At 38.1% G+C, this 26,054-nt stretch overlaps 3 protein-coding genes across 6 annotated transcripts in view; all 3 read left to right on the forward strand.

Annotated features, from left to right (window-relative positions):
- kcnj21 (potassium inwardly rectifying channel subfamily J member 21) overlaps nucleotides 1–1,946 on the forward strand; it is a 38,847-nt gene extending 36,901 nt beyond the window's left edge. For all 3 annotated transcript variants that reach the window (XM_067448125.1, XM_067448124.1, XM_067448126.1), the window contains exon 4: nucleotides 554–1,946. In XM_067448125.1, the coding sequence (XP_067304226.1) occupies nucleotides 554–912 (359 nt within the window). In that variant the 3' untranslated portion in view covers nucleotides 913–1,946. The remainder of the gene's footprint in view (nucleotides 1–553) is intronic.
- Nucleotides 1,947–7,612: 5,666 nt separating this feature from the next.
- Nucleotides 7,613–11,551, forward strand: fbl (fibrillarin). Its single transcript, XM_067449556.1, has 9 exons — nucleotides 7,613–7,756; nucleotides 8,579–8,719; nucleotides 8,973–9,125; nucleotides 9,210–9,304; nucleotides 9,414–9,584; nucleotides 10,450–10,582; nucleotides 10,667–10,779; nucleotides 10,860–11,005; nucleotides 11,150–11,551. The coding sequence occupies exons 1-9, from the start codon at nucleotides 7,747–7,749 to the stop codon at nucleotides 11,172–11,174; spliced, it is 987 nt and encodes a 328-aa protein (XP_067305657.1). The 5' UTR covers nucleotides 7,613–7,746; the 3' UTR covers nucleotides 11,175–11,551.
- A 535-nt stretch (nucleotides 11,552–12,086) lies between these two features.
- Nucleotides 12,087–25,678, forward strand: alkbh8 (alkB homolog 8, tRNA methyltransferase). 2 transcript variants are annotated; one of them, XM_067448127.1, is made up of 11 exons: nucleotides 12,087–12,271; nucleotides 12,709–12,946; nucleotides 13,029–13,160; nucleotides 18,268–18,363; nucleotides 19,546–19,650; nucleotides 19,727–19,797; nucleotides 20,078–20,184; nucleotides 20,350–20,501; nucleotides 21,915–22,171; nucleotides 22,307–22,456; nucleotides 24,982–25,678. In XM_067448127.1, the coding sequence occupies exons 1-11, from the start codon at nucleotides 12,137–12,139 to the stop codon at nucleotides 25,561–25,563; spliced, it is 2,025 nt and encodes a 674-aa protein (XP_067304228.1). In that variant the 5' UTR covers nucleotides 12,087–12,136; the 3' UTR covers nucleotides 25,564–25,678. The 2 variants fall into 2 exon arrangements, with proteins under 2 accessions (XP_067304228.1, XP_067304229.1); XM_067448128.1 differs by lacking the exon at nucleotides 12,087–12,271 and having other exon boundaries at nucleotides 12,789–12,946; nucleotides 18,273–18,363.
- Nucleotides 25,679–26,054: the final 376 nt, after the last annotated feature.

Here is a 26,054-nt window from a genome sequence, read left to right on the forward strand (position 1 = left end):
TCTGACACAACAATGTGGACAGCTAAACCAAAAAAAAATCAGATCTGAGCCAAAAAACAGAATTGAGCATTAAGAATCGATTCCATGTGGTTTTTGCTGTTCACACTAATGAAAAGAAAAAGTAATCGTATATGAGCAAAAAAAATGCACTCTAAAAAATGCTGGGTTAAAAACAACCCAAGTTGGGTTGAAAATGCACCAACCCAACAATTGAGTTGTTTTAACCCAATGGTTGAGTTGTTTTAACCCAGTGGTTGAGTTGTTTTAACCCAGTGGTTGGGTTAAATGTTGCTTAAGACAACCGAATTGCTGGGTAAGAACAACTCAACCATTGGGTAAAAACAACCCAATTGTTGGGTTGGTGCATTTTCAACCCAACTTGGGTTCTTTTTAACCCAGCATTTTTTAGAGTGTGGAATTGGGTCACTTTTACCTGCAGTATAATAAATGATTGTCCACACCATAGTTATTTGGAATCAGCCTCTCTTTCTGTTGTCATTGCTATTTGTTGTTGTTCTTTATTGTGCTGCTTACGATCTGCCTTTTCCTACAGGAATGACATGTCAAGCCCGCAGCTCATACCTGAACTCAGAGGTGCTTTGGGGAGAACGCTTCACCCCTGTGCTCTCGTTGGAGGAAGGATTCTACGAGGTGGATTATGACACCTTCCACCACACCTATCCCTCTCCTACCCCTTCCTGCTCCGCACGGGAGCTAGCAGAACTGGCGAAGAAAGGGGAAGCTATCCCTTTGCCTCCGATTTCACCTCCAGCAACCATGGGAGAGCCCGTAAGCCCAGAGGAGATGACCGAGGAGCAGGACAAGGAAGAAGCAGCAACAGCAGCAGCAGCAGAAGCAGAAGAGACTGTTAGCAATGGTGATGTCAACAGACTGGAATGCGAGCAGGAATGAATGAATGCAATCTTTTGCTGCCCCTGTGTGGCAGATGGAAATAGACTCACTTCAACCACATAAACTGAGGAATAGTTACAAATGTATAGGCCTACGTACATTTTGTCATTGACCCTACCACGTTATTAACTGTTTTCAAAAATAGAACAAAATTGCACACAATTTTTTTTTTACATTTTAGGTTCAAAAAGTACTTAAAACCTCGTTCAGCTTGGATTTAAATGCTATTTATTTAAATAACATGTAAATATTTGCGGCTTTGTTCTGTGCTTAACACACACTACTGAGCTTGCATCATTGCTTTTGGGGTTTATAAGTATTTCTAAATCCAGTTTACTGTCCCAGATGGTGCTTATAGCTGCACTACAGCATTTTTTGTGTAAAACTGCGGTTAAAATTTTCATTAAAACTTCATTAATGAAGGACATTCCATTCTTTATAAAGGGAGTATTGAATATGCATAGAATATGCTTACAATTGCACATCATGTATGGAATCATAAACATATGCTCATGTATAGAAAATAATTTCAGTAAAAAGTCAATTTTTCGGGTTTCTGTTCAAACAGCGAGCTTTGCTATTGAATGAGCTCATGTGTTTAGATTGGCTGACAGTGTCTAGTGAGATGTGCCAAATTTGCGTTAATAATGAGAAATATTTTTTTAATTTCATAAACACTAACTAAAAGTTGTATATTAACACCCAGCAAACAGAACGCACTTGTTGTTCATTCGTTATATTTTGATGGATGAAACATTGTAGCTAATATTTTTATTAATTTTCCATATCGTATGTCTAGCATTCATAATACCACTTGAGAAACTCCCTCACTGTTATTTATAGCTCTTATTGTGTTTGTTTTTTCTACACCAGATTTAATAATATTCTGTTTCATTTTACAAGAAGTAACTCAATCAATTGATTAAATAAAAAGATGATCCTATGTGCTATACTGAGTTTCTATGAGAATATGAAATAAGACTTATATTTGAAAGCAATATAAAACCCCTATACAAAAAGATGAAATATATATGCTTATGCTAAAGCATTATAACAACACAGGACTTGAAACAGCTTTTTCTTATAGTGAGGTGCAGTACGTTTGAAAACATTAAAACATTTTATGTTTTTGAAAGAGGTCTCATCATGCTCACCATGGCTGCCTTAAAAAATACAGTAAAAATAGTAATGTTGTAAAATAAAAATGTAATATATTCCTGTGATGCAAAGCTGAATTTTCAGCATCAATACTCCAGATTTCAGTGTCACATGATTTGCTGCTCAAGAAACATTTCTTATAATTATTATTATTATTAAAAATAATGTTGAAAAGAAGTATTGTGAAAAAAATACCATTCAAACATTTGTGGTAAGATTAAAAATACTTGTATTCATCAGGGAAGCATTCAATTGATCATGTAAAGACATTTATAGCCTAATGTTTCAAAAGATTTTTATTTAATAAATGCTTTAATAAATGTAATAAATAAGTTAAATAAATGCAAATAAATACTGTTCATTTAGCTTTTTATAGGCTACATCAAAGAATCCTGAAAGAAAGATCACCATTTCCACAAAAATGTCAACCAGCACAACATATAATAATAATAAATGTTTCTTGAGCAGCAAATCAGCATGATTTCTGAAGGATCATGTGACGCTGAAGACGGCAGTAATGATGCTGAAAATTCAGCTTTACATCAAAATGTTTTCCTGTGATATATATATATATATATATATATATATATATATATATATATATACACATACATACATACATACACTACATATACTGTTTGTGTGTGTGTGTGTGTGTGTGTTTGTGTGTATACACTCACCTAAAGGATTATTAGGAACACCATACTAATACTGTGTTTGACCCCCTCCAGGGCACGAAGCTCCCGTTCCACCACATCCCAAAGATGCTCTATTGGGTTGAGATCTGGTGACTGTGGGGCCATTTTAGTACAGTGAACTCATTGTCATGTTCAAGAAACCAATTTGAAATGATTCAAGCTTTGTGACATGGTGCATTATCCTGCTGGAAGTAGCTAACAGAGGATGGGTACATGGTGGTCATAAAGGGATGGACATGGTCAGAAACAATGCTTAGGTAGGTCGTGGCATTAGAACGATGCCCAATTGGCACTAGGGGCCTAAATTGTGCCAAGAAAACATCCCCCACACCATTACACCACCACCACCAGCCTGCACAGTGGTAACAAGGCATGATGGATCCATGCTCTCATTCTGTTTACGCCAAATTCTGACTCTAACATCTGAATGTCTTGACAGAAATCGAGACTCATCAGACCAGGCAACATTTTTCCAGTCTTCAGCTGTCCAATTTTGGTGAGCTTGTGCAAATTGTAGCCTCTTTTTCCTATTTGTAGTGGAGATGAGTGGTACCCTTCCGTCCTTCGGCTGAGACGTTAAACCGAGGTCCTGACTCTCTGTGGTCGTTAAAAACCCCAGGATGTCCGTCGATAAAAGAGTAGGGGTGTAACCCCGGCATCCTGGCCAAATTTGCCCACTGGCCCCTGTCCATCATGGCCTCCTAATAATTCCCATATAATGATTGGCTTAATCACTCGGTCTCCTCTCCACCAATCAGCTGGTGTGTGGTGAGCGTTCTGGCGCAATATGGCTGCCGTCGCATCATCCAGGTGGATGCTGCACATTGGTGGTGGCTGAGGAGATCCCCCCCTTCTATAAAGTGCTTTGGGTGTCTATTGAAAAGCGCTATATAAATGTAATGAATTATTATTATTATTATTATTAATTATTACCCGGTGGTGTCTTCTGCTGTTGTAGCCCATCCGCCTCAAGGTTATGCATGTTGTGGCCTTAACAAATGCTTTGCTGCATACCTCGGTTGTAACGAGTGGTTATTTCAGTCAAAGTTGCTCTTCTATCAGCTTGAATCAGTCGGCCCATTCTCCTCTGACCTCTAGCATCAACAAGGCATTTTCTCCCACAGGACTGCCGCATATTAGATGTTTTTCCCTTTTCACACCATTCTTTGTAAACCCTAGAAATGGTTGTGCGTGAAAATCCAAGTAACTGAGCAGATTGTGAAATACTCAGACCGGCCCGTCTGGCACCAACAACCATGCCACGCTCAAAATTGCTTAAATCACCTTTCTTTCCCATTCTGACATTCAGTTTGGAGATTGTCTTGACCAGGAACACACCTCTAAGTGCATTGAAGCAACTGCCATGTGATTGGTTGATTAGATAATTGCATTAATGAGAAATTAAACAAGTGTTCCTAATAATCCTTTAGGAGGTGAATGTATATATATATATACAGTCTTGTTCAAAATAATAGCAGTACAATGTGACTAACCAGAATAATCAAGGTTTTTCATATATTTTTTTGCTACATGGCATTGCTACAATACTAACGTTATTGATTAAAAAGTTGATTAGAGAGGGGAAAACCTATAAAGAGGTGCAAAAAATGATAGGCTGTTCAGCTAAAATGATCTCCAATGCCTTAAAATGGAGAGCAAAACCAGAGAGACGTGGAAGAAAACGGAAGACAACCATCAAAATGGATAGAAGAATAACCAGAATGGCAAAGGCTCAGCCAATGATCACCTCCAGGATGATCAAAGACAGTCTGGAGTTACCTGTAAGTACTGTGACAGTTAGAAGACGTCTGTGTGAAGCTAATCTATTTTCAAGAATCCCCCGCAAAGTCCCTCTGTTAAAAAAAACGGCATGTGCAGAAGAGGTTACAATTTGCCAAAGAACACATCAACTGGCCTAAAGAGAAATGGAGGAACATTTTGTGGACTGATGAGAGTAAAATTGTTCTTTTTGGGTCCAAGGGCCACAGGCAGTTTGTGAGACGACCCCCAAACTCTGAATTCAAGCCACAGTACACAGTGAAGACAGTGAAGCATGGAGGTGCAAGCATCATGATATGGGCATGTTTCTCCTACTATGGTGTTGGGCCTATTTATCGCATACCAGGGATCATGGATCAGTTTGCATATGTTAAAATACTTGAAGAGGTCATGTTGCCCTATGCTGAAGAGGACATGCCCTTAAAATGGTTGTTTCAACAAGACAATGACCCAAAACACACTAGTAAACGGGCAAAGTCTTGGTTCCAAACCAACAAAATTAATGTTATGGAGTGGCCAGCTCAATCTCCAGACCTTAATCCAATTGAGAACTTGTGGGGTGATATCAAAAATGCTGTTTCTGAAGCAAAACCAAGAAATGTGAATGAATTGTGGAATGTTGTTAAAGAATCATGGAGTGGAATAACAGCTGAGAGGTGCCACAAGTTGGTTGACTCCATGCCACACAGATGTCAAGCAGTTTTAAAAAACTGTGGTCATACAACTAAATATTAGTTTAGTGATTCACAGGATTGCTAAATCCCAGAAAAAAAAAATGTTTGTACAAAATAGTTTTGAGTTTGTACAGTCAAAGGTAGACACTGCTATTTTTTTGAACACACCCTTTTCAACTAATTGCCCAATTGCACAGCCTTAAGAGCGTGAATATCATGAATGCTGGGTCTTGTTTGTTTTCTGACAATCTACTGAACCTACTGGTAACTTGTTTGCTACGTAGCAATAAAAAATATACTAAAAACCTTGATTATTCTGGTTAGTCACATTGTACTGCTATTATTTTGAACAAGACTGTATATATATATATATAGGTGAGCATAAGAGACTTTGACAGCCTACTAGGCTTAACAAAATTCTGAATTAGCCTCCATTCAATTCATGAATTGGAATTTAAATTGAATTGACTCCACCCCACAGGAAGTTGAATTGGAATTGGGAATCGGAATGACAGGAAGTATAATTAAATTCATGACCATTTAAAGAAATTCCACAGTCACACAAAAGTAAGAATGTGTTGAATCTCACATACACTCAGTGTTAGGAAGCCTAGGTTACTTTGGAAATGTAATTACTATTATAAGTTACCCATTATAAATGTGGTTTGGATTACTTTATTAATGCAAAGCAATTTCCTTTTAATGATTAAAAACTAATTGTGTTAGACATTTTACCTCAGTAATGCAACTAAATACAATTACATTATTTTTGTCATTTAATAACATAATTTCATTACATGTAACTACACTTTAAACAATATTACACACTATCTACTTAAAAAAATATGGTAAAAATATTAAACGATACTTAAGTTTAATAACATTAGTTTATAGCACATGATGAATTTAATATTATTAGTGGAATGTGATTTTTTAATTTAAATTAACTTTAAAGTAAGTGTATAAATTAGAGTAAATGGAATTTACCTGTTTATATTTGACTTTGAGTTATGTTATACAAGTAGATTAATAAACTGTTTGATTCTGGCACAATTACAAACAAATGTGCTATTCCCCTATACATAGCGTTAGTTAAGTTATTGATCATTCAACAATGCAACATGCTTTATAATAATAATAATACTTGAAGTTATTCACATCACAACCTAACCATAAGCTCTACTCTTCTGCACAATGGTAATGGTCAAAACTTCAACATAACAGAAATTCTTTCAAATGTCAAGCATAACTGAACATTAAACATTAACAGATGTTTCCCTTCACTCAAAAACACATTAAACAACACTTCATTTCAATATTAAATTTCCATTTCCAGCCATGTGCAAAGAATGCTATAAACTAACAACAGTGTTTCTAAATAAAACTTTTAAAATTAAGAAAAAAATATTTTCCTTAATTTTATCAGCTTAATCGGATGTTCGATTGAAGCCTCAAAACTGCTTACATTTCCTTTTAAAAAATTTTTTTTGCAAAATGTATGTCTTGGTTTTATTAGTGAAATGTTCTCAATATTTTCTATGCAACACTGAGCCACAATTTTCTCAAGAAAATATGCACAATATTTAATTATCACCTTAATTTATTTTGTACACATTACAAGACCTATGAATCATTTTTTCCCAGTGTAGTCCACTCCTCAACCCTGCATACATTTTTGCTCTAGATAATGCTAAAATTATTGAAATAAATTAACCCCTCAATGTTGTTTAAGTGGTTTTGTTCCAATTTTATTTTCATTTCAAAGTAATCAAATAACACAAAGTCGTTGTAAATGCAGTTATCATTTAATTCAAAGCAAAACTCACTGAGCAACACTGATGCATCTAATTCTCAATCCCTCCTCAAATGTTTTATCATTGAGTCTGCACCGTTCTGCTCTGAAGATCTTTCCTGCAACTCTAAAGATTCTCTCAAAAGATGCAGAGGAAGCTGCTATGGCAAGATGGACATGTATGAATTTCTTTGAATTTTTATTGAATTTCAGTTCTGCTTCATTTAATTCAAACTCGAATTGTAATTCTAAATCCTGTTTTTAGCATCAATTCAAATTCAAGAATTGAATTGGAATTCAGGAGCCATTATCAATTTAATTCTGAATTGTGAACAAGCCTGATATCCAAGTGAAGCAGCCTCTGAAACAGAAAGCTATATGGTGGGGCTTGATTTTGTCTAATTGGAATTGATTGGATAGGTTTGCCACTTCTATACATTTTATACATAATACACAGTTAGTTGACTCATTCCAAACCATAGACTGTAAAAAAATCCAAACACATGAATGACGCAGATGCATGATTGTAACGTCAATGTTCCCCGCTAGATGGCGAGAGAACGAGCAAGGGACACGTTTTTTTTTCTAGCAAAGTGCATTATGGGAAAGCCGTTCGACGCACATGTGGCCACCTGATCAGAGCTGAACGAGTCTGGAAGAGAAGCCGCAGGACTGTGTCATCGGCAATTATTTGTTTAATTTAAACAGAATTAGCCACATATAATAAGACAAAATGAGACCAGGTAAGCTGTTTATAGTTTTTGATGCATTTATGTTTGTTTCCATGGTTGCGCGATAAAACATTCGTGTTTATGTGTATTTGCTCGTGTGTGAACATGCTGGCTAAGTTAACCCACCGCTTAAAGTTTTCGTGCTCGAAACGCCCTTTCGATTAAATAATATGACATCGTTTGTTGGTTTATTAGTATATATTTTAACATTTTACTGTGGTCTTGTTAAAAAAAAATTCTAGTGGTTTAAAGATAACTATATGTAACGCAGTATATAACTGCGCGTGCGAGCAATCGACCCATGCGGCGCACGCGGTGCTAAAGCCTCACATGGCTCAACTAGAGAATCCATTTATTTGTTTTTAGGTTTAGTGTACTTAGCTGCGTCGTTTTTTATTATTGAATCAAAATCGTACTGTTTATACGTTTTGCCTGACCATTGTGCACAAGGCTTATTTTAATTGCGTTTACACAGTATAACTTCGTTTACTTTAGACCATAATGTTTTGTAGTTTTGGTTTAGTGGACAACATGTAGCAAAGACATAAATATTATAAACAACCTAAAATGAAGGAAATTCATGTAATTAGTTGACTAATGGGTAAGGGCATTTGAACACCATTTGCATCCCTTGTTTACATTAGTATTATCATTAATATCGTTCTTAACTTTGTCATAACGCAATTATTACTAAAGGGTTTCCTAATTGTAAAGTTTTTTTTTTGCAGCTGACTAGATTTGATTCAGTGTGAAATCGAATAACGATATAGTTTTGTCGTAAACTAAGTTTTACTGTTATGTTTTTATATTTACTCATATGTTTTTTCTTGACAGGATTCAGTCCTAGAGGAGGTGGAGGTAGAGGAGGCTTTGGAGGAGGAGGAGGCTTTGGAGGAGGAGGAGGCTTTGGAGGAAGAGGCCGAGGAGGAGGAGACAGGGGTGGAAGAGGAGGATTTCGAGGAGGTAGAGGTGGTGGTAAGCAAAATATTATATATGTGTGCGTGTATTAATGTTTTTTCCAATATGGTAATGTTAGTTGATGTTAACAGCTTTTTGTGTGAATTAAATTTTTATTTTATTTGATATATGTATATACACACAGTCAACATATACTACTATCTAATCACTATTTTTGCTCTTCTTTCTTTTTTAAACCCTATGTCTACTAGTTTAGTATGTCAGTTCATGTTTTTTGTTTTGATACATTTTTCTTTCTTGTTTGATAAAGGTGGAGGATTCAGGTCCCCTGGGGATGAAGGGGGCTTCCGTGGACGAGGAGGTTTCCGTGGCACTCCTAGAGGCCGGGGAGGAGGAAGAGGAGGTGGACGAGGAGGATTCAGAGGGGGCAAAAGGGTGACTGTAGAGCCTCATAGGCATGAAGGTAATGCAGAAATAAGATGCATTTTGAAGTTGAAATTGCTGTTGCTGCCAGTTACATGCTAACTAACATTGTTTAAAACGACAGGAGTTTTTATCTGCCGGGGTAAGGAGGATGCCCTGGTCACGAAGAACATGGTGATTGGAGAGTCTGTGTACGGAGAGAAGAGAATAAATGTTGAGGTGAGCCTTTAATAGCATGTGTGATGTTTACTGTAGGCGTTCTAGAAAGCATTGTAATCATTGCATGTTTTTTTTTTGTTTTTAATTTATTATTTATTTCTGATTTAAGGAAGGGGAAACTAAAATTGAGTACAGAGCATGGAATCCTTTTCGGTCGAAGCTGGCCGCAGCCATTTTAGGAGGTGTTGACCAGATCCACATCAAGCCGGGAGCAAAGGTCATGTACTTGGGAGCTGCATCTGGGACTACTGTATCCCATGTTTCTGACATTGTTGGACCGGTATGTAGAATTTAAAAAAAATTTTTTATATATAATATACATTATATTATAAATACACATCTGCATACATCAGCAAATATACAACACTGAAACTTTTAAAGTTCAAATGTGTTTTCTGTATGAATCTGTGTATTGTAATATTATAGGAGCTATAGTATAGTGTTATAGTTGAATGTTTAGCTGGGATGACATTTTACAAAATATTTGACATATTTTAGCTTAAACAAAAGGAGTTCTTGAGTTATTTTTTTATTTTGAGATTGTATTTATATATTATTAAAGTGTTAATTTAATATTTTGAATGGACTTTGTTTATATTTTAAGTTAAGTGAATTTGTGTTTGTCATTTTAGTTTTTTAAACTTAATTTAATTTGGTTATAGTTTCAGTCATTTTTGTACTTCAAATGTTACTTCAGTTAGTTGCCAGAAAATCTATCACAGAAAAGGATTTAAATACCTTAGCTTGGTTCAAAATAATTTTTAATAGTGTCCAAATGGCACACTTCATGTGCACTTTCATTCTTGTGGAATTGCAGTACACTGGCTTGCACTTGTTAAGTCCATGAGACTATAGGGTGTCCCATTTCTCATTTTAGGATTTAGAAGGGTGCTTGTGAGCCTTTTGCTGTCGATATGCACCCCCTTGATGTGCACTTTTGGCAAGCCCACACTGAAGCTAGCTCCGCAGCACACTTCTACCCAACAGTCAAAACAGTATTACATCACAAAAGTGCGGACTCATACTGCAAGTGTTTAGGGTGCCATTTAGGATAGGGCCACTGTATTCTGCAGGCATGCCACTGTTAGACCGTACTTCTGGATGTCCTGTTTGGCATTGTCTAATTTTTTATTTGCTCCTAACAGGAGGGGTTGGTGTACGCTGTCGAGTTCTCTCACAGATCAGGCAGAGACTTGTTAAATGTGGCAAAAAAGAGAACCAACATTATCCCCATCATTGAAGATGCACGGCACCCGCACAAGTATCGCATGCTTGTTGGTGAGTTTCTGTGCTGTGAACATTTCAAAGGTAAAAAGTGCTTCTTGCAAGGTTATTTATTGAAGCACTGCTGTTTTCGTTCAGGTATGGTGGATGTCATCTTTGCTGATGTTGCTCAGCCCGACCAAACAAGAATCGTCGCCCTCAATGCACATAATTTCCTGAAAAATGGAGGCCATTTTGTTATTTCCATCAAGGTAGTGTGATGCTGCTAATATGTTGACATAGTCTACATGAGTTTTCCATTGTTAACTTTTTCCTTCTTTTTTTTCATCAGGCTAACTGCATTGATTCAACAGCCGCTCCAGAGGCAGTGTTTGCATCAGAGGTTAAAAAGATGAGCGCTGAGAACATGAAACCTCAGGAGCAGCTGACACTAGAGCCATATGAGAGAGATCATGCAGTTGTTGTGGGAATTTACAGGTGAGTCTTTTTGCATAAGGAGCACTTTTATACTTTTTTTTATTGTATTTGTATTATATTTGTATTTTTTTTTCTTTTTCTGATACATACTGAAATGTTTCTTGTATAGCTCAGGTTTGCTAAACAATTCCTTATTTTTTGCAGACCACCACCCAAGCAGAAGAAATGAGGATCTTTTTCTTCACAATTTACATCCTCATTTGCTCCTGAAATAACTGCTTCAGCCACTAGATGGACCCACCGTTTGCAGATGACAAAAGACTGATATATTTGAACCATTTTCCTGTTTCCGCTTGGATGGGAATGTTATCCCTCGGTACCTGAATGGCACCGGCAACATATTGTTTATGGAGAGTAACATTGCTCCCGTTTTTCCTTTTTATGATCATCCTCTGTCATGTAATACTGTACTCAGAGATGAAGTTTGTTTTGCTTGTAAGAATTATTGAAAGCTAAATGTGTTATGTTAACTAAATCAAGTTTTCCAAAACATACATTTGTTATTGTTTCTTTGAATATTTTTAGTAAAAAATTTTAACATACAAATGTCATAGTTGTTTTTTGTGGAACATTTACAGAACACCTTTGTTTAATCTCCTACTTTGTGTTATGTTTGTAACCTCGTAAATCTCTGAAATTATTAAAATTATCATTTTGCTGCCATTTCAGAAGGCCATAATAGAAGAGCTGGATATGGGTTTATACTCATTTTGAGGTCCATTCATATGACCAATACTAAAGGTTAAACCAGCCAAAGCTTGTTTGCTGATCTAGGCTATCCAATCTAGTGTTCTCATTTCTGAGCCCCAAAACTGAAACTAGCAAACTATTTTAGGTTTATTCAAAAAAAAAAAAATCCAATAAGGTATATGGTGAGCATAGTTAGTTGGGATTTTAAAGAAATTGTTAGGAACCTTGAACTAAAGGTCCAGATGTTTCATTGTCCAGAAGTTTTGTGAACATAAGCAGACCGCTGTAAGTGCACTTTCAACGAAATCATTAATTAATGCAGTTGTTTATAATGCCGGGTCGAGGAACGGAAACGATAATCTTCAGAAACGACCGGAACCTACGCGTTTAGGAACCAATTGTGTATGTCGTGCGAACGGGGATCAAATATGCGGTAGCACTATGGAGAACAGCATGGACAGCTCAAGAAGTGTCAGAAGAACTAAAGAGGAGAAAAAACTGCTTCGAAGGCAAATTAAAACCAGTCACACATTACTGAAACACGAGGGCATAAACACAGTGTCACATGCCACGAAGGTACCCACAAAGCTTATTTTGCTGAATTGTCAGAACGGTATTCGCTTCAGACAATCGGTTAAATAGTTCAAATGTACATTTCTGCTGCTGAATTCCTGTCATTATGTCTTGTATTTCTGAATACTATTTTTACAGTGTAGATATACGCTGTTTGTTGCTACTTCTTTTAAAACGAATGCAGTAAAATTATGAATGCTATAAATGATTTGTGGCTTCTCCAGTCACTACCGATGATAGTGAACCACATTGAATAAAAGTTATGACAGTCTAAGTTACATGTCTTTGAATGTTACATGTCTTTGCATGGATACAAATAAGCTTCCAAATAACTTGAGCTTTCTTGATGAATCCTCTTAAATGGTGACGTATGAATTGCTTTGCATAAATTACTCAAAATCATTCAGTAATGTACATGTTCATGAATGTCTGTTATGTAGCATCTGGTGGTGTCTAATGGAGGTTTGGGGAATGGAGTGAGCAGAGAGTTGCTGCTGGAGGTTCTTAAAGAGGGAGGGACTGTTGTGTCACTCCTCACCCCTCCAGCCAAACCATATGCATTTGTAACATATTCATCAATTGAAGCAGGCCAGAATGCATATACATTTCTCAATGGACGAGCACTGCAATGTCAGGAGGAGCAAAGTGTGACACTTTATTTCAGCTATGTCGAGAAAGGTGCGTCACACAGGTTATATCATCATTTTCAGTGAGCTTTAATTAGTGTTTCTAATGTATCTCATCTTTGATTGTTTGTCAGTGGATGGTGACAGGAGTGTATCCTGTGCGTTGCCTCCTGGTCTGTCTGTGTTGGAGGATTTTGTGTCTCCAGAAGAGGAGCTGCAAATGCTGCAGGCTGTTGATTGGACACCACATATGGATGATGTCACGGGTGAGAGATATTTTGGGTGCTTCCCAAATTGATGCTTCCTCGTTTCCTCGCTTCTCCGTCCTCCAGCCGGTGAGCCGGAAACCAATCGAGCTCCACCATCGTGAAAGACATCTCAATTCTATAATTGCACCAGGAGAGATGTATCCTTTCCCCGTATCATCAGGGGGTGGAGCTAAGACGTGAGGAAAGGAAGCGAGGATGCAGAAATATCTATTTTTAAATATTTAATCCTCGTTGTCATAAAGGATAAACGTACCTATTAAGCTCAAGTATCCTCAAGTACACCATTATTTTTGAGCTCAGATTATAAAAAAAAAAAAAAATAATTATCTACTTGAAGGGTAAACAAAATAATGTGTTTGTTACTACACCTCTTGTAATTTCAAGATCATAATCAGACCATTGCGCTCTGTGATATTGGTATTCTAGCCTAACATGGTCATTCTCAAGTCAATTCTAGTCAGAATATGAGTCTGATACTGCGCCTTTGGGCTGTAATTATGGGGTGTGTTTCAACCGAACCAGGAAAGACATCAATTGGATAGACCTGCAACAAATCAGAGCAATAGAGCAACGCCGCCTTCACATGCTATTGGAAATTTGATAACTCCCACTTCTGAAGTCGTGATTACGAGCTCATCCCATTCAAATTTTGAAATGGGAGGGCGTTCATGTGCAAGTTTTACCTTGAAAAGTCCTATTTACGATAATTCCGAGAGCACGTGAATGCAGCATTTGTTGTCAGATGTCAACAGAACTCAACTGCACTGTGTTGCCAAGTCTGCGGTTTCCCGCAGGTTGTTTTCCATGTCTGCGGGTTGAAGTGAAGCAACCTCTATTATGTAATATATAGATCCAGGACTGCGAATTGTAGCAGGCAACCTTGCTAAAATAACACACATTTTACCCCCCAAACGCCATTTTTGAGAATTGGAGAACCCCCCCGAGAAGCTATTGTTTTGGGCTAGTATTCTACTAAAAACTTGGCAACCCTGTCTGCACGCACGCTGGAATAAATGATCTTTGCTGGTGTTGTAAAAAAAAAAAAATTATAATACACAGAGTACTTACCAACATGATCATCATTTCTGCGAGAAATAGTGAAGGTAAATGCATATACGAACAAGTTCTTAGTTTAGGATTTAAACAAATTCAACCAAACGCTTTTGATGAAGTAGATGAATTGCGTTACTGTTTATCATCGGTCCATCATCGTCTAAAGTCCATCCTGACAATTTCATTTGTCGGAACAGTTTCTGTTCTGGCATAATGACTCCTCTAGTCTATGGATCAAGTCGAGACCGAATTGCCCGAACGCTTTAGCCTGAATGTCAGCCGAACTCAGCCCCGCCCACAACATTTTTAGGTCGGGCAGTTTGGTCTGGCCTCGATCCATAGATGAGTAATTATCCTCGAACAGAAACTGTTCGGACCAATGAAATCATCAGGGCGGGCTTTAGACGATGACGGACAGATGATAAGTAGTAACGTAATCATGTACGTCATCAAAGGGGCTTGGATTATATTGATCGAATCCTAAACGGAGAGCTTGTTTGTATGCATTCACCTTCACAATTTTCATAAATTTATTTTTATTTTTTACAACACTGGCAAAGATCGTGTATTCCAGCCTGATTTCAGCCCGCATGCAGACTTTGCCAAGCTTTTACAACAAAACCTGCCAACGACTAGCTCTAAACAATAGCTTCTCGTGGGGTTCTCTGGGGGAAAAAAAATGTAATTTGGGGCGTAAAATGTGTTATTTTTGCAAGGTTGCCTGCTAAAATTCGCACTCATGGGTCTATATATCACATAATAGTTGCTAGGCAACGTGGGGGAGAGGACGCTGGCGTCGTCTGTTCGCCGCTTCTCCACCCACAACAAATCATGTTAATGTACTATTAGATTTACATTTTATTTTATTTCCTTATGTTTGTGACTAGTCTAACAGTCAGAGCTACAATTGGGACTGTTGCTGATTGCTGGCAGCCACTGAGAAGTCGTTGTTCGTCGTTTCGCCGTTTTCAACCGCTTCTCTAATGTTTACATTTGAATTGCTGCGGTTGGTTTCTGGTTTGGAGGACATTTTATGTTTCTCGCCGCGGGTGCTCACTGGTGGTCTCCCTTGGGCTTAAGCTGCATGGTGGCTGAAGTTTGCACCGGGCTAGCGTCATCCGGGCTCTCGTCGTCGGTGTCCGGCATGATGTTGGGATGTTCTGCTTCTCGGCTGCGCCGCTGTTCCGTCCTGCATTGCGACCGTGGAGCGACATCTGCGCCGGCCCCGGTGTGTCCACAGAAGTGCCCGGAGGAATGTTCTGCCTCCTGCATGGTGCTGCAGCGATCCCCATCGTTTGAATCATCATGAAGAAGACCCATCATCTGGTCTTCAGCTGTCGTGCCTCAGCGATGTCATCGGGACACTGCCGCTGGGAGAAATCTGAAACATGGAGTGGACCACAGTGTGCTGCGGAGCTAACAGAGACTTCCACCATCAGCTGTTTTCTGTTCACCATCAGCTCTGTTTCTGTTCACCATCAGCTCTGTTTCTGTTCACCATCAGCTCTGTTTCTGTTCTGTTTTCTGTGTTGGTTGATTGTTTGTAGTATTCTATATTTTTACTTGTTATTAATTTTTTTTTTGTTATTCCCCCCCCCTTTGTTGCACTTTGAGATTCTTCGGAATGAAAAGTGCATTATAAATAAAATCTATTATTATTATTATTATTATTATAATAGTCGCTTAACCCGCGGACTTAGAAAACAATCCGCAGAAAAAAACGTGGACTTGGCAACATAGTGCAGTTGAGCTCCGTTGACATTTGATAATGCGTCGCTTCGTTGCTCTGATTGGTTGTAGGTCTATCCAATTTATGTCTTTCCTGGTTTGGTTGAAACACGCCCCATAATCACAGCCCAATGGAGCAGTTTCAGACTCACATTCTGACTAGAATTCAGTATGACCACTAGCCTGACAAGCCACACCCACATCAAGATGTTTGGTCTGGAAACTCACCATTGACAGGGCTCAATCCGAGGGGCGGGATAAACAGTTGTCTTTCAAACTCCCTCTGCATGCAATAGGATAGCGCTACCACCAACCAGAGCAATGAAGGTGAAGCAGAGCTTGTTGATAGATTAAAAATTCTCCGTATCCGGTCAGCAAAACTCCGAACACATCTTCCCTTTTTAAAGGGGGGGTGAAACACTCAGTTTCAGTCAGTGTCATGTCAATCTTGAGTACCTATAGAGTAGCATTGCATCCTGCATATCTCCGAAAAGTCTTTATTTTTTAAATAATTATATAAGAAAGATGCGCTGTTCCGAGTCTTTCCGAAAAAAGCCGAGCGGGTGGGGGCGTGTCGTGTGAGCGGCGCTAAATAATGACGTGTGCTCGCTGCTGCTATTGTGTTGAGTCGAGTGCGTCGTAAAGCTGTGTCATCCCTAACAGCGGGAAAAAAACTTTATTCAGAATAAAAATATGGCTTTTAATCAGATACAGCCATACATCTATGATCCGGAATCAGACCCAGAGGCTGCAGTTAAACAGGAGCAGCAGCAAAAACGACTAGAGCAGGACGTCTCTATGTGGTACAAGTTATACACTAACTATATAATATGCTTAGCGACTTGTGTTATTTACATATTTATACTTGAATTATATCGTCGTATTTTTGTCTTTGAAGGTGTACATGTGGGAAGTGCAGTTGTGCACGTGTGTGTGTGTGTTTACGCGTGGTTTGTGTAGACAATTGTAACGTTAGTAAGCGGACTGGTTTTGCACGGCAGGCTAAGTTAGTTTTTACATAGAAAGACACGGAATAGTAGCGCATTTGAATGAAGAAGCGCGCTTATTTAGTTCAACATATTTCCCCACTCTTTGTGTATTGTTGTTTGGAGTGCTTTTACAATACACAAACATAAAGTTACACATATAGTGGCCAGCTAAACAAATGTACACGCACTACACATCGCATGCTCCATTGATCAATTAACTATACGTGATCATGTTTGGGCTACTTGATGAGCATAGGCAAAGACACAGACATTTGAAGCAGTCTTACTCACAGCCTGCGGTTCTAACGTTGGGACCTTTATCGTTGGGACTGCTCCATCCTTCAGCATTAGGCGATCGGAAAATCCTGTGTCGAGCTGGGCCTTGTTTATGAAACAGTCGGCACCGAAATGCAGCGAACAGATATAAACATTCGCGCAACTCAGTTGCTGATCCGGAAAAGCAAATTACATCCACTGTTGCCTTAACGCAGGGTTTTTGGGGAATCTGTGCAGGACTGTCTTGGTCTGGCAACCAAAAACGCACTTTTTTGGTGACATCACCTGTGCAGCAGCCTACGAGCCAGCGCTTTAATGGGCGTAGCCTGTTACTTTCGCTCTCTCCCTCTCTCTCTCACACGCGCTTCCGGTAGAATTGTCCGTACGGCCCATACAAGGAAATTCCGCCCCCATTAACGTCAAAGGGGAAGCATGATCGCAAAAAACTTGCCGAAACTTATGACTATCACTTATCACTACAATGAAAATCACAGCTTCAGTGTGACATCAATAAGAAAAAGTGTAATTTCATAGATATTTTCTATAATAGCGGTTCATATTCAAAAATGTATGAACTTAATATAAGACCTACATTGTTTATTTAGCAAAATTGTCCTTTTAAATGTATACATTTTATATATATTTATTAAAAAAGTTTAATGTTCCAATAAAGCTCAGTGTGTTCCCTCATCCACTTTGAACGTTTATGTAAATACTTCATAAAGAGACTTTAAATATTACCTGATGGTTGTCACTTCAATCTTTATGAAATTATTATTCTTTAAAAATGTATGCAACCAAAAAATGTGTCATTTAAAATAAATCATACAAATAAATATTATTGTGTGAGAGATTGTTTTTTTTATTTTAACATAACTTCTTGTATTCAAACCAATACCCTGTGCACTAAAATGTCTCAATGTAGATTTTGGTGGGCTTAATATGTATGTTTACCCTTTTTATATATAGCAGACAAATTTCCTTAGATAATTTTTTGATGAAGCTATTAACATATTCATTATTAATACTAGCATGTTCACTCTATTTCCATATATCAGTGCAGAAAGCTTTGAAACACAGAAGAGTGAAGCATTATGGGTATGAGTTTCGGTATGATAATAATAACGTGGACAAAGACAAGCCCTTGCCAGGTGGTAAGTATAACATTTTTGATGATGATAAAGTATTCTGCAATTGGTAACATTTTTGTAATGTTTTAAAGAAGTCTCTTATGCTCCCCAACCAAGACTGCATTGATTTGATCAAAAATACAGGAAAAACAGTAATGTTGTGAAATATTATTAACATTTAAAGCTGCACTATGTAATTTTTCTGTCCGCTAGAGGGCGCCTATTCAAAACAAAGGTGTAGTTTGATGACGCCACGTTTGAGCTCTGAATCTTGGGACATGTGGTCTTCACCTCACAGCCAGTGAAAAAGAATCGGGATAGGACTCATGTTCATGGATGCAATTATTAACGTTACTGTAGTATGAAGCAGAGCAGGACAGAGTGTTGTGGAGCTGAGCAAGGCTGCTAGAGCGACTGTTGAGCAACAAATGGCTCACAAGCAACGGGACTTTTATTATGACGGGACAGGACACAGAGTGTCATGAGTATGAGGTAACGCAGCTATAATATTTATCATATTAGATACATGTAAGTGTGTTTAAAATTATGTTGTGACATTACTGCTGTGACACTTGTTCTCACTGTTAAGAGCAAAAGCGCTTCTGCCAAATAAAACCATGGGTAACCGAGGGTAACACAGATATGATGCATTTGACAGGCGACTCCCTCAGGCGTCCCGGTTCCTTGGTTAAATAGCAATTTTCTCACAATTTACAAATAGTTGGAAACGTTTGGGATATTGTAAGAACTCAACTAAACAAAATATATAACACTGGCCTAGTGGTTTTTGGATATTTTACTGCAAAAATACTACATAGTGCACCTTTAAAAGGACTGATTTCTAATGTAATATGTTTTAAAATGTAATTTATTCCTGTGATGGCAAAGCTGAATTTTCAGCATCATTACTCCAGTCTTCAGTGTTACATGATCCTTCAGAAATCATTCTAATATGCAGATCTGGTGCTCAAAAACCTTTCTTATATCAATTGAGCAGTTGTGAGGCTTATTATATTTGTGGAAAGCATGATAAATTGATCCATGCTACATTTTTTAGGAGACTTTGATGAACAGAAAGTTCACAAGAACAAGATTTTTTTGCAACATTATAAATGTCTTTACTGTCGCTTTTGATCAATTTTAATGAATAGTATGTATTTACATATCTAATATAATCTTAAATTGAATAGACACCTGTCATTTCAGGCCTGCCGGCGGAATGTGATGCTTTACTACAAAGATGTTTGGCTGATGGCCACATAAGTGTGGTCCCAGACCAGCTTACTGTAAACCAATACCAAAGTGGACAAGGTAGTACATCAGGCATTTACACAGCAGAGGGGAGATTTTGCCTGTTTAGAAGAGTAAACACTATTGCCTGTTACAGGAATACCTCCTCACGTGGACACTCACTCTGCATTTGAAGACACCATCCTTTCCTTGAGTCTTGGTGCAAAGGTATGAATAAATGAAGCACTGAAATGTCATTTATTATGGATTGTTTTATCATACATCAGTATTATGAGTAGGCCAGTGTGATAAAGTGTAGGATAGTGTTCTGTTACACAAGACCTGTTTGTAGCCTTATTAATTGGTTATGGTACAGCAACTTTATTGATTATCCGATTTTCCTTTGTCAAAACAAAGATGGAGATAGAAGATGAACCTCATGATTTTCCTACATGGATGGATCTCTGTTTAACGTCTTTCCTCTGTCTTTTCTCCCATTTTCCTGTAGACAGTAATGGACTTTAAACATCCCGACGGACGTTCTGTTGCTGTGGTGCTGCCAGAGCGAAGTCTGCTAGTGATGAAAGGAGAGAGCCGTTATCTGTGGACTCATGGGTGAGAGACAGCATTTTGTAATCAACCCTCTATATACACCATATGCCCAAAAATATGCAAACAAACAAACAATACAGCCGTATAATTAAATTCTATATTCTATAATTAAGTAATAAATTCTTTATTCTATGGACAGATGAATATGTTTTGTGTGTTTCATGTCAGCATAACACCTCGGAAGTTTGATGTGGTACCAGTGTTGGAATCTGGAGGGTCAGGGGTCATGACCTCTGACTTGAGTAATCTGACCCTTAGCCGCCGTGGTACCAGGATATCGCTGACGTTCAGAAAAATCCGGCATACGCCCTGCAACTGTGGTGAGTGTGTGCTTACTTATGCAAGCTACTTCTTTTTTTTTATTCTTATCAACTTTTCTTAAGTACAGTACCGTTCAAAAGTTTGAGGTCAGTAAGATTTTTTTTTTTAGAAATCAATTTTTGTAAAAAAAAATTATAATAATTTGTGTAAAAGCAACCCGGTTTTATTTAGCAAACTTTTTTACATGTTGGATTTTAAAAAATACTACATTGGAATGGAATGACACTTGATGACTTCTGTGGTGCTTACTATGTGAACAAAAATAATTGTGGACATGATTCGAGAAGTTTAAATGGTCCTAAAGAAAATAGTCAAAAATTGCTTCCATAGAAATGAATACAAAAAAATAAGTAAATACATATCATTTTTGAGCAGACAATCTACAAATCAGCCATGATACAAAAAATATTGGGGGGAAAATGGTATTGATTTTTTTATTGTATTGAAATGTAAAATAAATGGATCATAATTATTGCATACATAATAGTACCATACAATTCCCTTAAAATACAATATAATAAAAATGATTGGACAAAAATATATTGCATTGTTTTTCCTGGGGAAAAAGTTATATTTGAGTACAAGTGTGCCCTCTGAAATGAGAAGCACTAGAGGGTTAAATTGATCAAAAGACAGTAAAAGACATTTATAATGTGAAAAAAGATTTTTGTATCAAATAAATGTTGTTCTTTTGAAGAACTCTGACAAAAAATGCAAATCAGAAGTGCAATTAAAGACACTTATATGGTTTCCACACAGTTTCCATGAAAAGCAGCTCACAACTGTTTTCAACATTGATCCTGAGCACCAAATCATCCTATTAGAATGATTTCTGATGATCATGTGACACTGAAGACTGGAGTAATGATGCTGAAAATTCAGCTTTGCATCACATGAATAAATTATATGTTAAAACCGTTATTTTAAGCTGTAATAATGTTCCGCAATATCATGGTTTTCACTATTTTTTGATCAAATAAATGAAGCCTTGATGAGCATAAGAGACTTTCAAAAAGAATCTTATACTGACCCTAAGATTTCATAGCCTGACGCCGTCATACTCAATTCTAGTCAGAATATGAGTCTGATACTGCTCCATTGGTCTGTATGTGGATGTAACGTGGATGATTATGTTACTGTTTATTATCTGTCCATCATCGTCTAAAGCCCGCCCTGACAATTTGATTGGTCCGAACAGTTTCTGTTCAGGTATAATTACTTCTTAATGGATCAAGTCCAGACCCAACTGCCTGAGCTCAAATGTTGTGGGCCGGGCTTAGTTCGGCTGGCATCCAGCCTAAAGATTTCGAACAATAGTGAATATACTTAAAAATCAATTATGTGATTTGTCTCTTTGCATTTGTGTATTTTTGTAGATTTATGACAAGAATCTGTTTTTTTTTTTTTTGTAGCCTATCCATCTGCATGCGATAGCCAGCGGTTGCCCACTCCACCCACTGTGCCTGTTGCTGAAGGCGATGCGTGCCGTTTGGAGTCGCAGTATGTCCATCAGGTCTATGAAGAGATTTCCTCCCACTTCAGCAGCACACGACACTCACCGTGGCCTCAGGTGCGAGACTTCCTGCTGTCCCTGACACCTGGTAGTGTTCTGGCAGACATCGGATGTGGCAACGGCAAATATCTGGGGATCAACCCTAAAGTGATGTCGGTATGTAATACAACTCAGCAGAACTTGTTCGGACATCACATGGTTATCACTTACAATTAGGATCATTTCTATTACTCTTATCCCCCTAAATAATGGACAACTGTGATGGAACCTCTGTTGTTTGTCCATCTGTAGATGGGCTGCGACCGCAGTGCTAATCTGGTAAAGATCTGCATTGAACGAGGTCATGAGGCATTCGTGTCAGATGCGCTGTCTGTCCCCCTGCGCAGTGGGAGCTGTGATGCCTGCATCTCCATTGCAGTCATTCATCATTTCTCCACACAGGTGAGCAACCTTACTAATTCAGGGAACAAACACTTATTTTTGATACTATGCGAGAAATAACCCCTTTATATGTGAATTAGTGCTGGGCGGGGTACCTGTTCTTACCGAATAATACCAGTGTTCTTTTTTGTAATGATAAGATTTTTATTATACCACAATACCGGTGTATGTCGCTTAAACAACATTCGTAACGCGGCACAGCGCAACACTGTTTGAGAGGGGTCACTTTTCACTGTTGCACTGGAGTGAGATCGCATTACATGATCCATTTCACCACATGGATCATAGATTAGATACAGGCCAGAGTGAACACGTTTAAAAGTGTCATAAGCTGGCTTCTTTTTTTAATACTGTCTGAGGTCAACTAATGATGTTTGTGTGAATTTTACATTAAAAAAAAATCATAAACAATAAGTAATAGGCTATTTTTGACAATGGTTTTGAGGCTCTCGCCACAAAAACGCTGTTTTTTTTTTTTATTGGCGTGGCGCACTGGAGACTTGGAAGTAAACGCCCACGGCTAGGGTTGGATAAGATTTGCATATTGAATGAGCTTAAGCTCCTTTGTCAGTTCACATGAGGGAGAGGAGAGATTTGATAGTGGCAACCGGAATGATTATCTCAATCACAGGGCTCGTAAACGTCTATATCAAACAAATACAATGATTTATTTCTCATCCACCCACGATTGATTGGACTGTTATTTGTATATTACACATAGCCCGCACGATCGGTCGATAAAAGCGTGAACCGCACGCGCACACGTGCGTTTGATTTCTCAATTCATCACCCCTTTAAGTTTTTATAGACATATTTCATATACTCTGGGGCTCTAAACATGAACCAGCATCGTGTAGGCACACATATTTTCATCACATCGTCTTCAAATGAAATATATGTTCAAATAAGGAGGACCGTACATGTAAATGTACTGCATTTATATAGCGCTTTTAACAGACCCTATGGCCATCCAAAGCGCTTTACATATTGCCTCACATTCACCCATTCATACACGGACGGGAGCCATGTAAGGCACCATACAGCTCATCATACATACCATACAGCCATACAGCAGCTGGGGTTAGGTGTCTTGCTCAAGGACACCTCGAAACTTGGTCAGGCGGAACCTGGGATCAAACCACCAACCTTTCGGTTTGTAGACAATCTACATGAACCACTGAGCCACTGCCGCCCATGTACATCTGATCATGAACGTGATGACACGATGGATTATTCGGATACGCCAAAGACAATGATGTCAACCGAAAATTCAAAGAAGAACAGGCAAAAAAGTAACTTTATTTATTTAACTGTATTGATTTTTTCTGTTAAACTGACGTGTCATATTTTCAGAGACTAGTGGTATTATTTGTTTGTTGTCTCCCCACAGCATAATTTTGTGGGGCCTTGCAAACCTGTATTAATTCTAGTGTGGAATTTTTCTACAATATTCACTTGATATGACAGTAAAATAGGGCATTCTACTAAGTCGATCTACTGCAGTATTTCCTCTCTCAATCTGTTGAAAATGTGGTTAACACCTGGTCATGCATGGGAGAAAAAATACTTTCATATAGCGCAAAACAGGTATAACTTAGAAAAATACTGCTATATCATTTTTGGTCATACCGCCCAACACTAATGTAAATTGAGCAACAACTTGCTTTAGTACGCTAACACAGCAATTGTCTTTCTGGTCCAACTACAGCTCAAATGTTTGGGGTCAGTAAGATATACATATACAGTTTAGGGATAATAATATCTGTCTGGCTTCCCATGAAAGTTTTTTTTTTGTCTGACACTTAGTATGAGGTGTTATAGCGGTTTGTTTTGGATAAATTCTTTTTTTCCCTAAAATATTCTCATAGTACAAGAGCCTAAGTTGAGCATGTTCTTAGCAACACCAAGATCAATGGTTTGATTTCAAGAGAATACATGAACTGACAAAATGTACCTCTTATATTTATTATAATTTCCTTCTGACAAATATATAAAGGTAAATAAATGTAAAAAAATAAAAATAAATTGACGACGTTAAATGAAAACGATGACTTTTTGGGACTTTAGCTTATTCACCGTATCCCCAGAAATAGATCATTCCATACATAACATTCTCATCTCCGTGCGTGCGTGCCAAAACTCTGTCTGACACACCCAGCAACTCTGCAAGGTTCCTGGATTATTACGCAGGAATAAGAGAATAGTTCCTAGCCATATCGGTCTAGAAAATCGCAACTGTTCATTTTCCGTCTGTCTTAGTACATGATGTAACTATATACATCACAAGATGTAAATAGGAAAATGTTGGTGTTATTTTGTTACTTACTGAGCAGTAGGCTAACTGGAGTCGTTTACATCCAGCCTTTGTGCTAAGCTAGGCTAGCGGTTGGTGCGTCAGACAGAGTTGTGGCACGCACAGAGATGAGTGGTATGTATGGCTAAAAAGAAAACATTTGTCAAGAATTAGAAAAACGAAAACCGTACACATTTTTACATGATGCGGAACAAACTGCTTGTGTTCTTAGGAGAGAAGACAGGCCGCTGTCAGAGAGCTGATCCGGCTATTAAAGGTGGGAGGAAGAGCTCTGATCTACGTTTGGGCTATGGAGCAGGAATACAACAACCAGAAATCAAAATATCTGAAAGAAAGAACAACTGAAACTAGCACGGAGAATGGCAAGGAGCTTAAAACTGAAGGAAATAAGCCCAACCATCAGGAGGAGCATGATGGGAAAATGAGTTCAGACATGAAATGCACTGAGGACGGTTTTGGGAATGCGACAAAAGCCAGAATCCATGTCCATACTAACCGCACAGCTTTCCTTTCCCAAGATCTCCTGGTGCCGTGGCACTTAAAAGGTAATGTGGACAAGAACAAGGATGCAACAAGTGGTATCATGGATGTTCCTGTGGACAACACGAGCCAGAAGCCTGTATTTCACCGCTATTATCATGTCTTCCAGCAGGGAGAGCTGGAGGAGGTGTGTTTTGGTGTGGTGGGTGTTAAAGTGCTTAGGAGCTACCATGATCAGGGTAACTGGTGTGTGGAACTGGAGAAGACGCATTATACCTCGTCAAAGGATGATATTACACAAGAAATATTCTAGTTCATTGAATAAATATAAAATGTACAAAATGTAAAAAAAATTATAATAATTTTTAATATTGATTGGAAATGTTTCATGCATGCAATGACAGTTAATAAAATAAAACAGAAGAATAGTCAAGTCAAATCACCTTAATTTATATAGCGCTTTTTACAATGCCAATATTTTCAAAGCAGCTTTACAGTGTTAACAGTAAAATAATGCAACAGAATTTGATTCTGCTGTACAGCCCTTCTTGAGAAAACAGTGATCCCATCCAGCTCAGTTCAGTTTATCATATAGTGTCAATGTGGGCGGATCGGTAATATAGTTGAAATTTAAGAGTCCTCAACTGAGCAAGCCAAAAGCCAAAGGCGAATGTGGCAAGGAACCAAAACCCCTTTAGGGCCAGAATGGAGGAAAAAACTTGGGAGAAACCAGGCTCAGTCGGGTGCCAGTTCTCCTCTGGCCGACGAACAAACAGTGTATGATTATGATACTGGCGACATTAC

The sequence above is a fragment of the Pseudorasbora parva genome, chromosome 7, assembly GCF_024679245.1.
Source record: "Pseudorasbora parva isolate DD20220531a chromosome 7, ASM2467924v1, whole genome shotgun sequence".
Lineage (NCBI taxonomy): Eukaryota > Metazoa > Chordata > Actinopteri > Cypriniformes > Gobionidae > Pseudorasbora > Pseudorasbora parva.

Excerpts from the sequence above, each read along its gene's own strand:
- fbl (XM_067449556.1), top strand. Across the intron at positions 9,126-9,209 it reads AGAGCCTCATAGGCATGAAG|GAGTTTTTATCTGCCGGGGT; the intron begins GTAATGCAGAAA and ends TTAAAACGACAG. Across the intron at positions 9,305-9,413 it reads AGAAGAGAATAAATGTTGAG|GAAGGGGAAACTAAAATTGA; the intron begins GTGAGCCTTTAA and ends TTCTGATTTAAG.
- alkbh8 (XM_067448127.1), top strand. The coding sequence starts at position 12,137 with ATGGAGAACAGCATGGACAGCTCAAGAAGTGTCAGAAGAACTAAAGAG. Across the intron at positions 19,798-20,077 it reads CCTTGAGTCTTGGTGCAAAG|ACAGTAATGGACTTTAAACA; the intron begins GTATGAATAAAT and ends ATTTTCCTGTAG. Across the intron at positions 22,172-22,306 it reads TCAACCCTAAAGTGATGTCG|ATGGGCTGCGACCGCAGTGC; the intron begins GTATGTAATACA and ends GTCCATCTGTAG.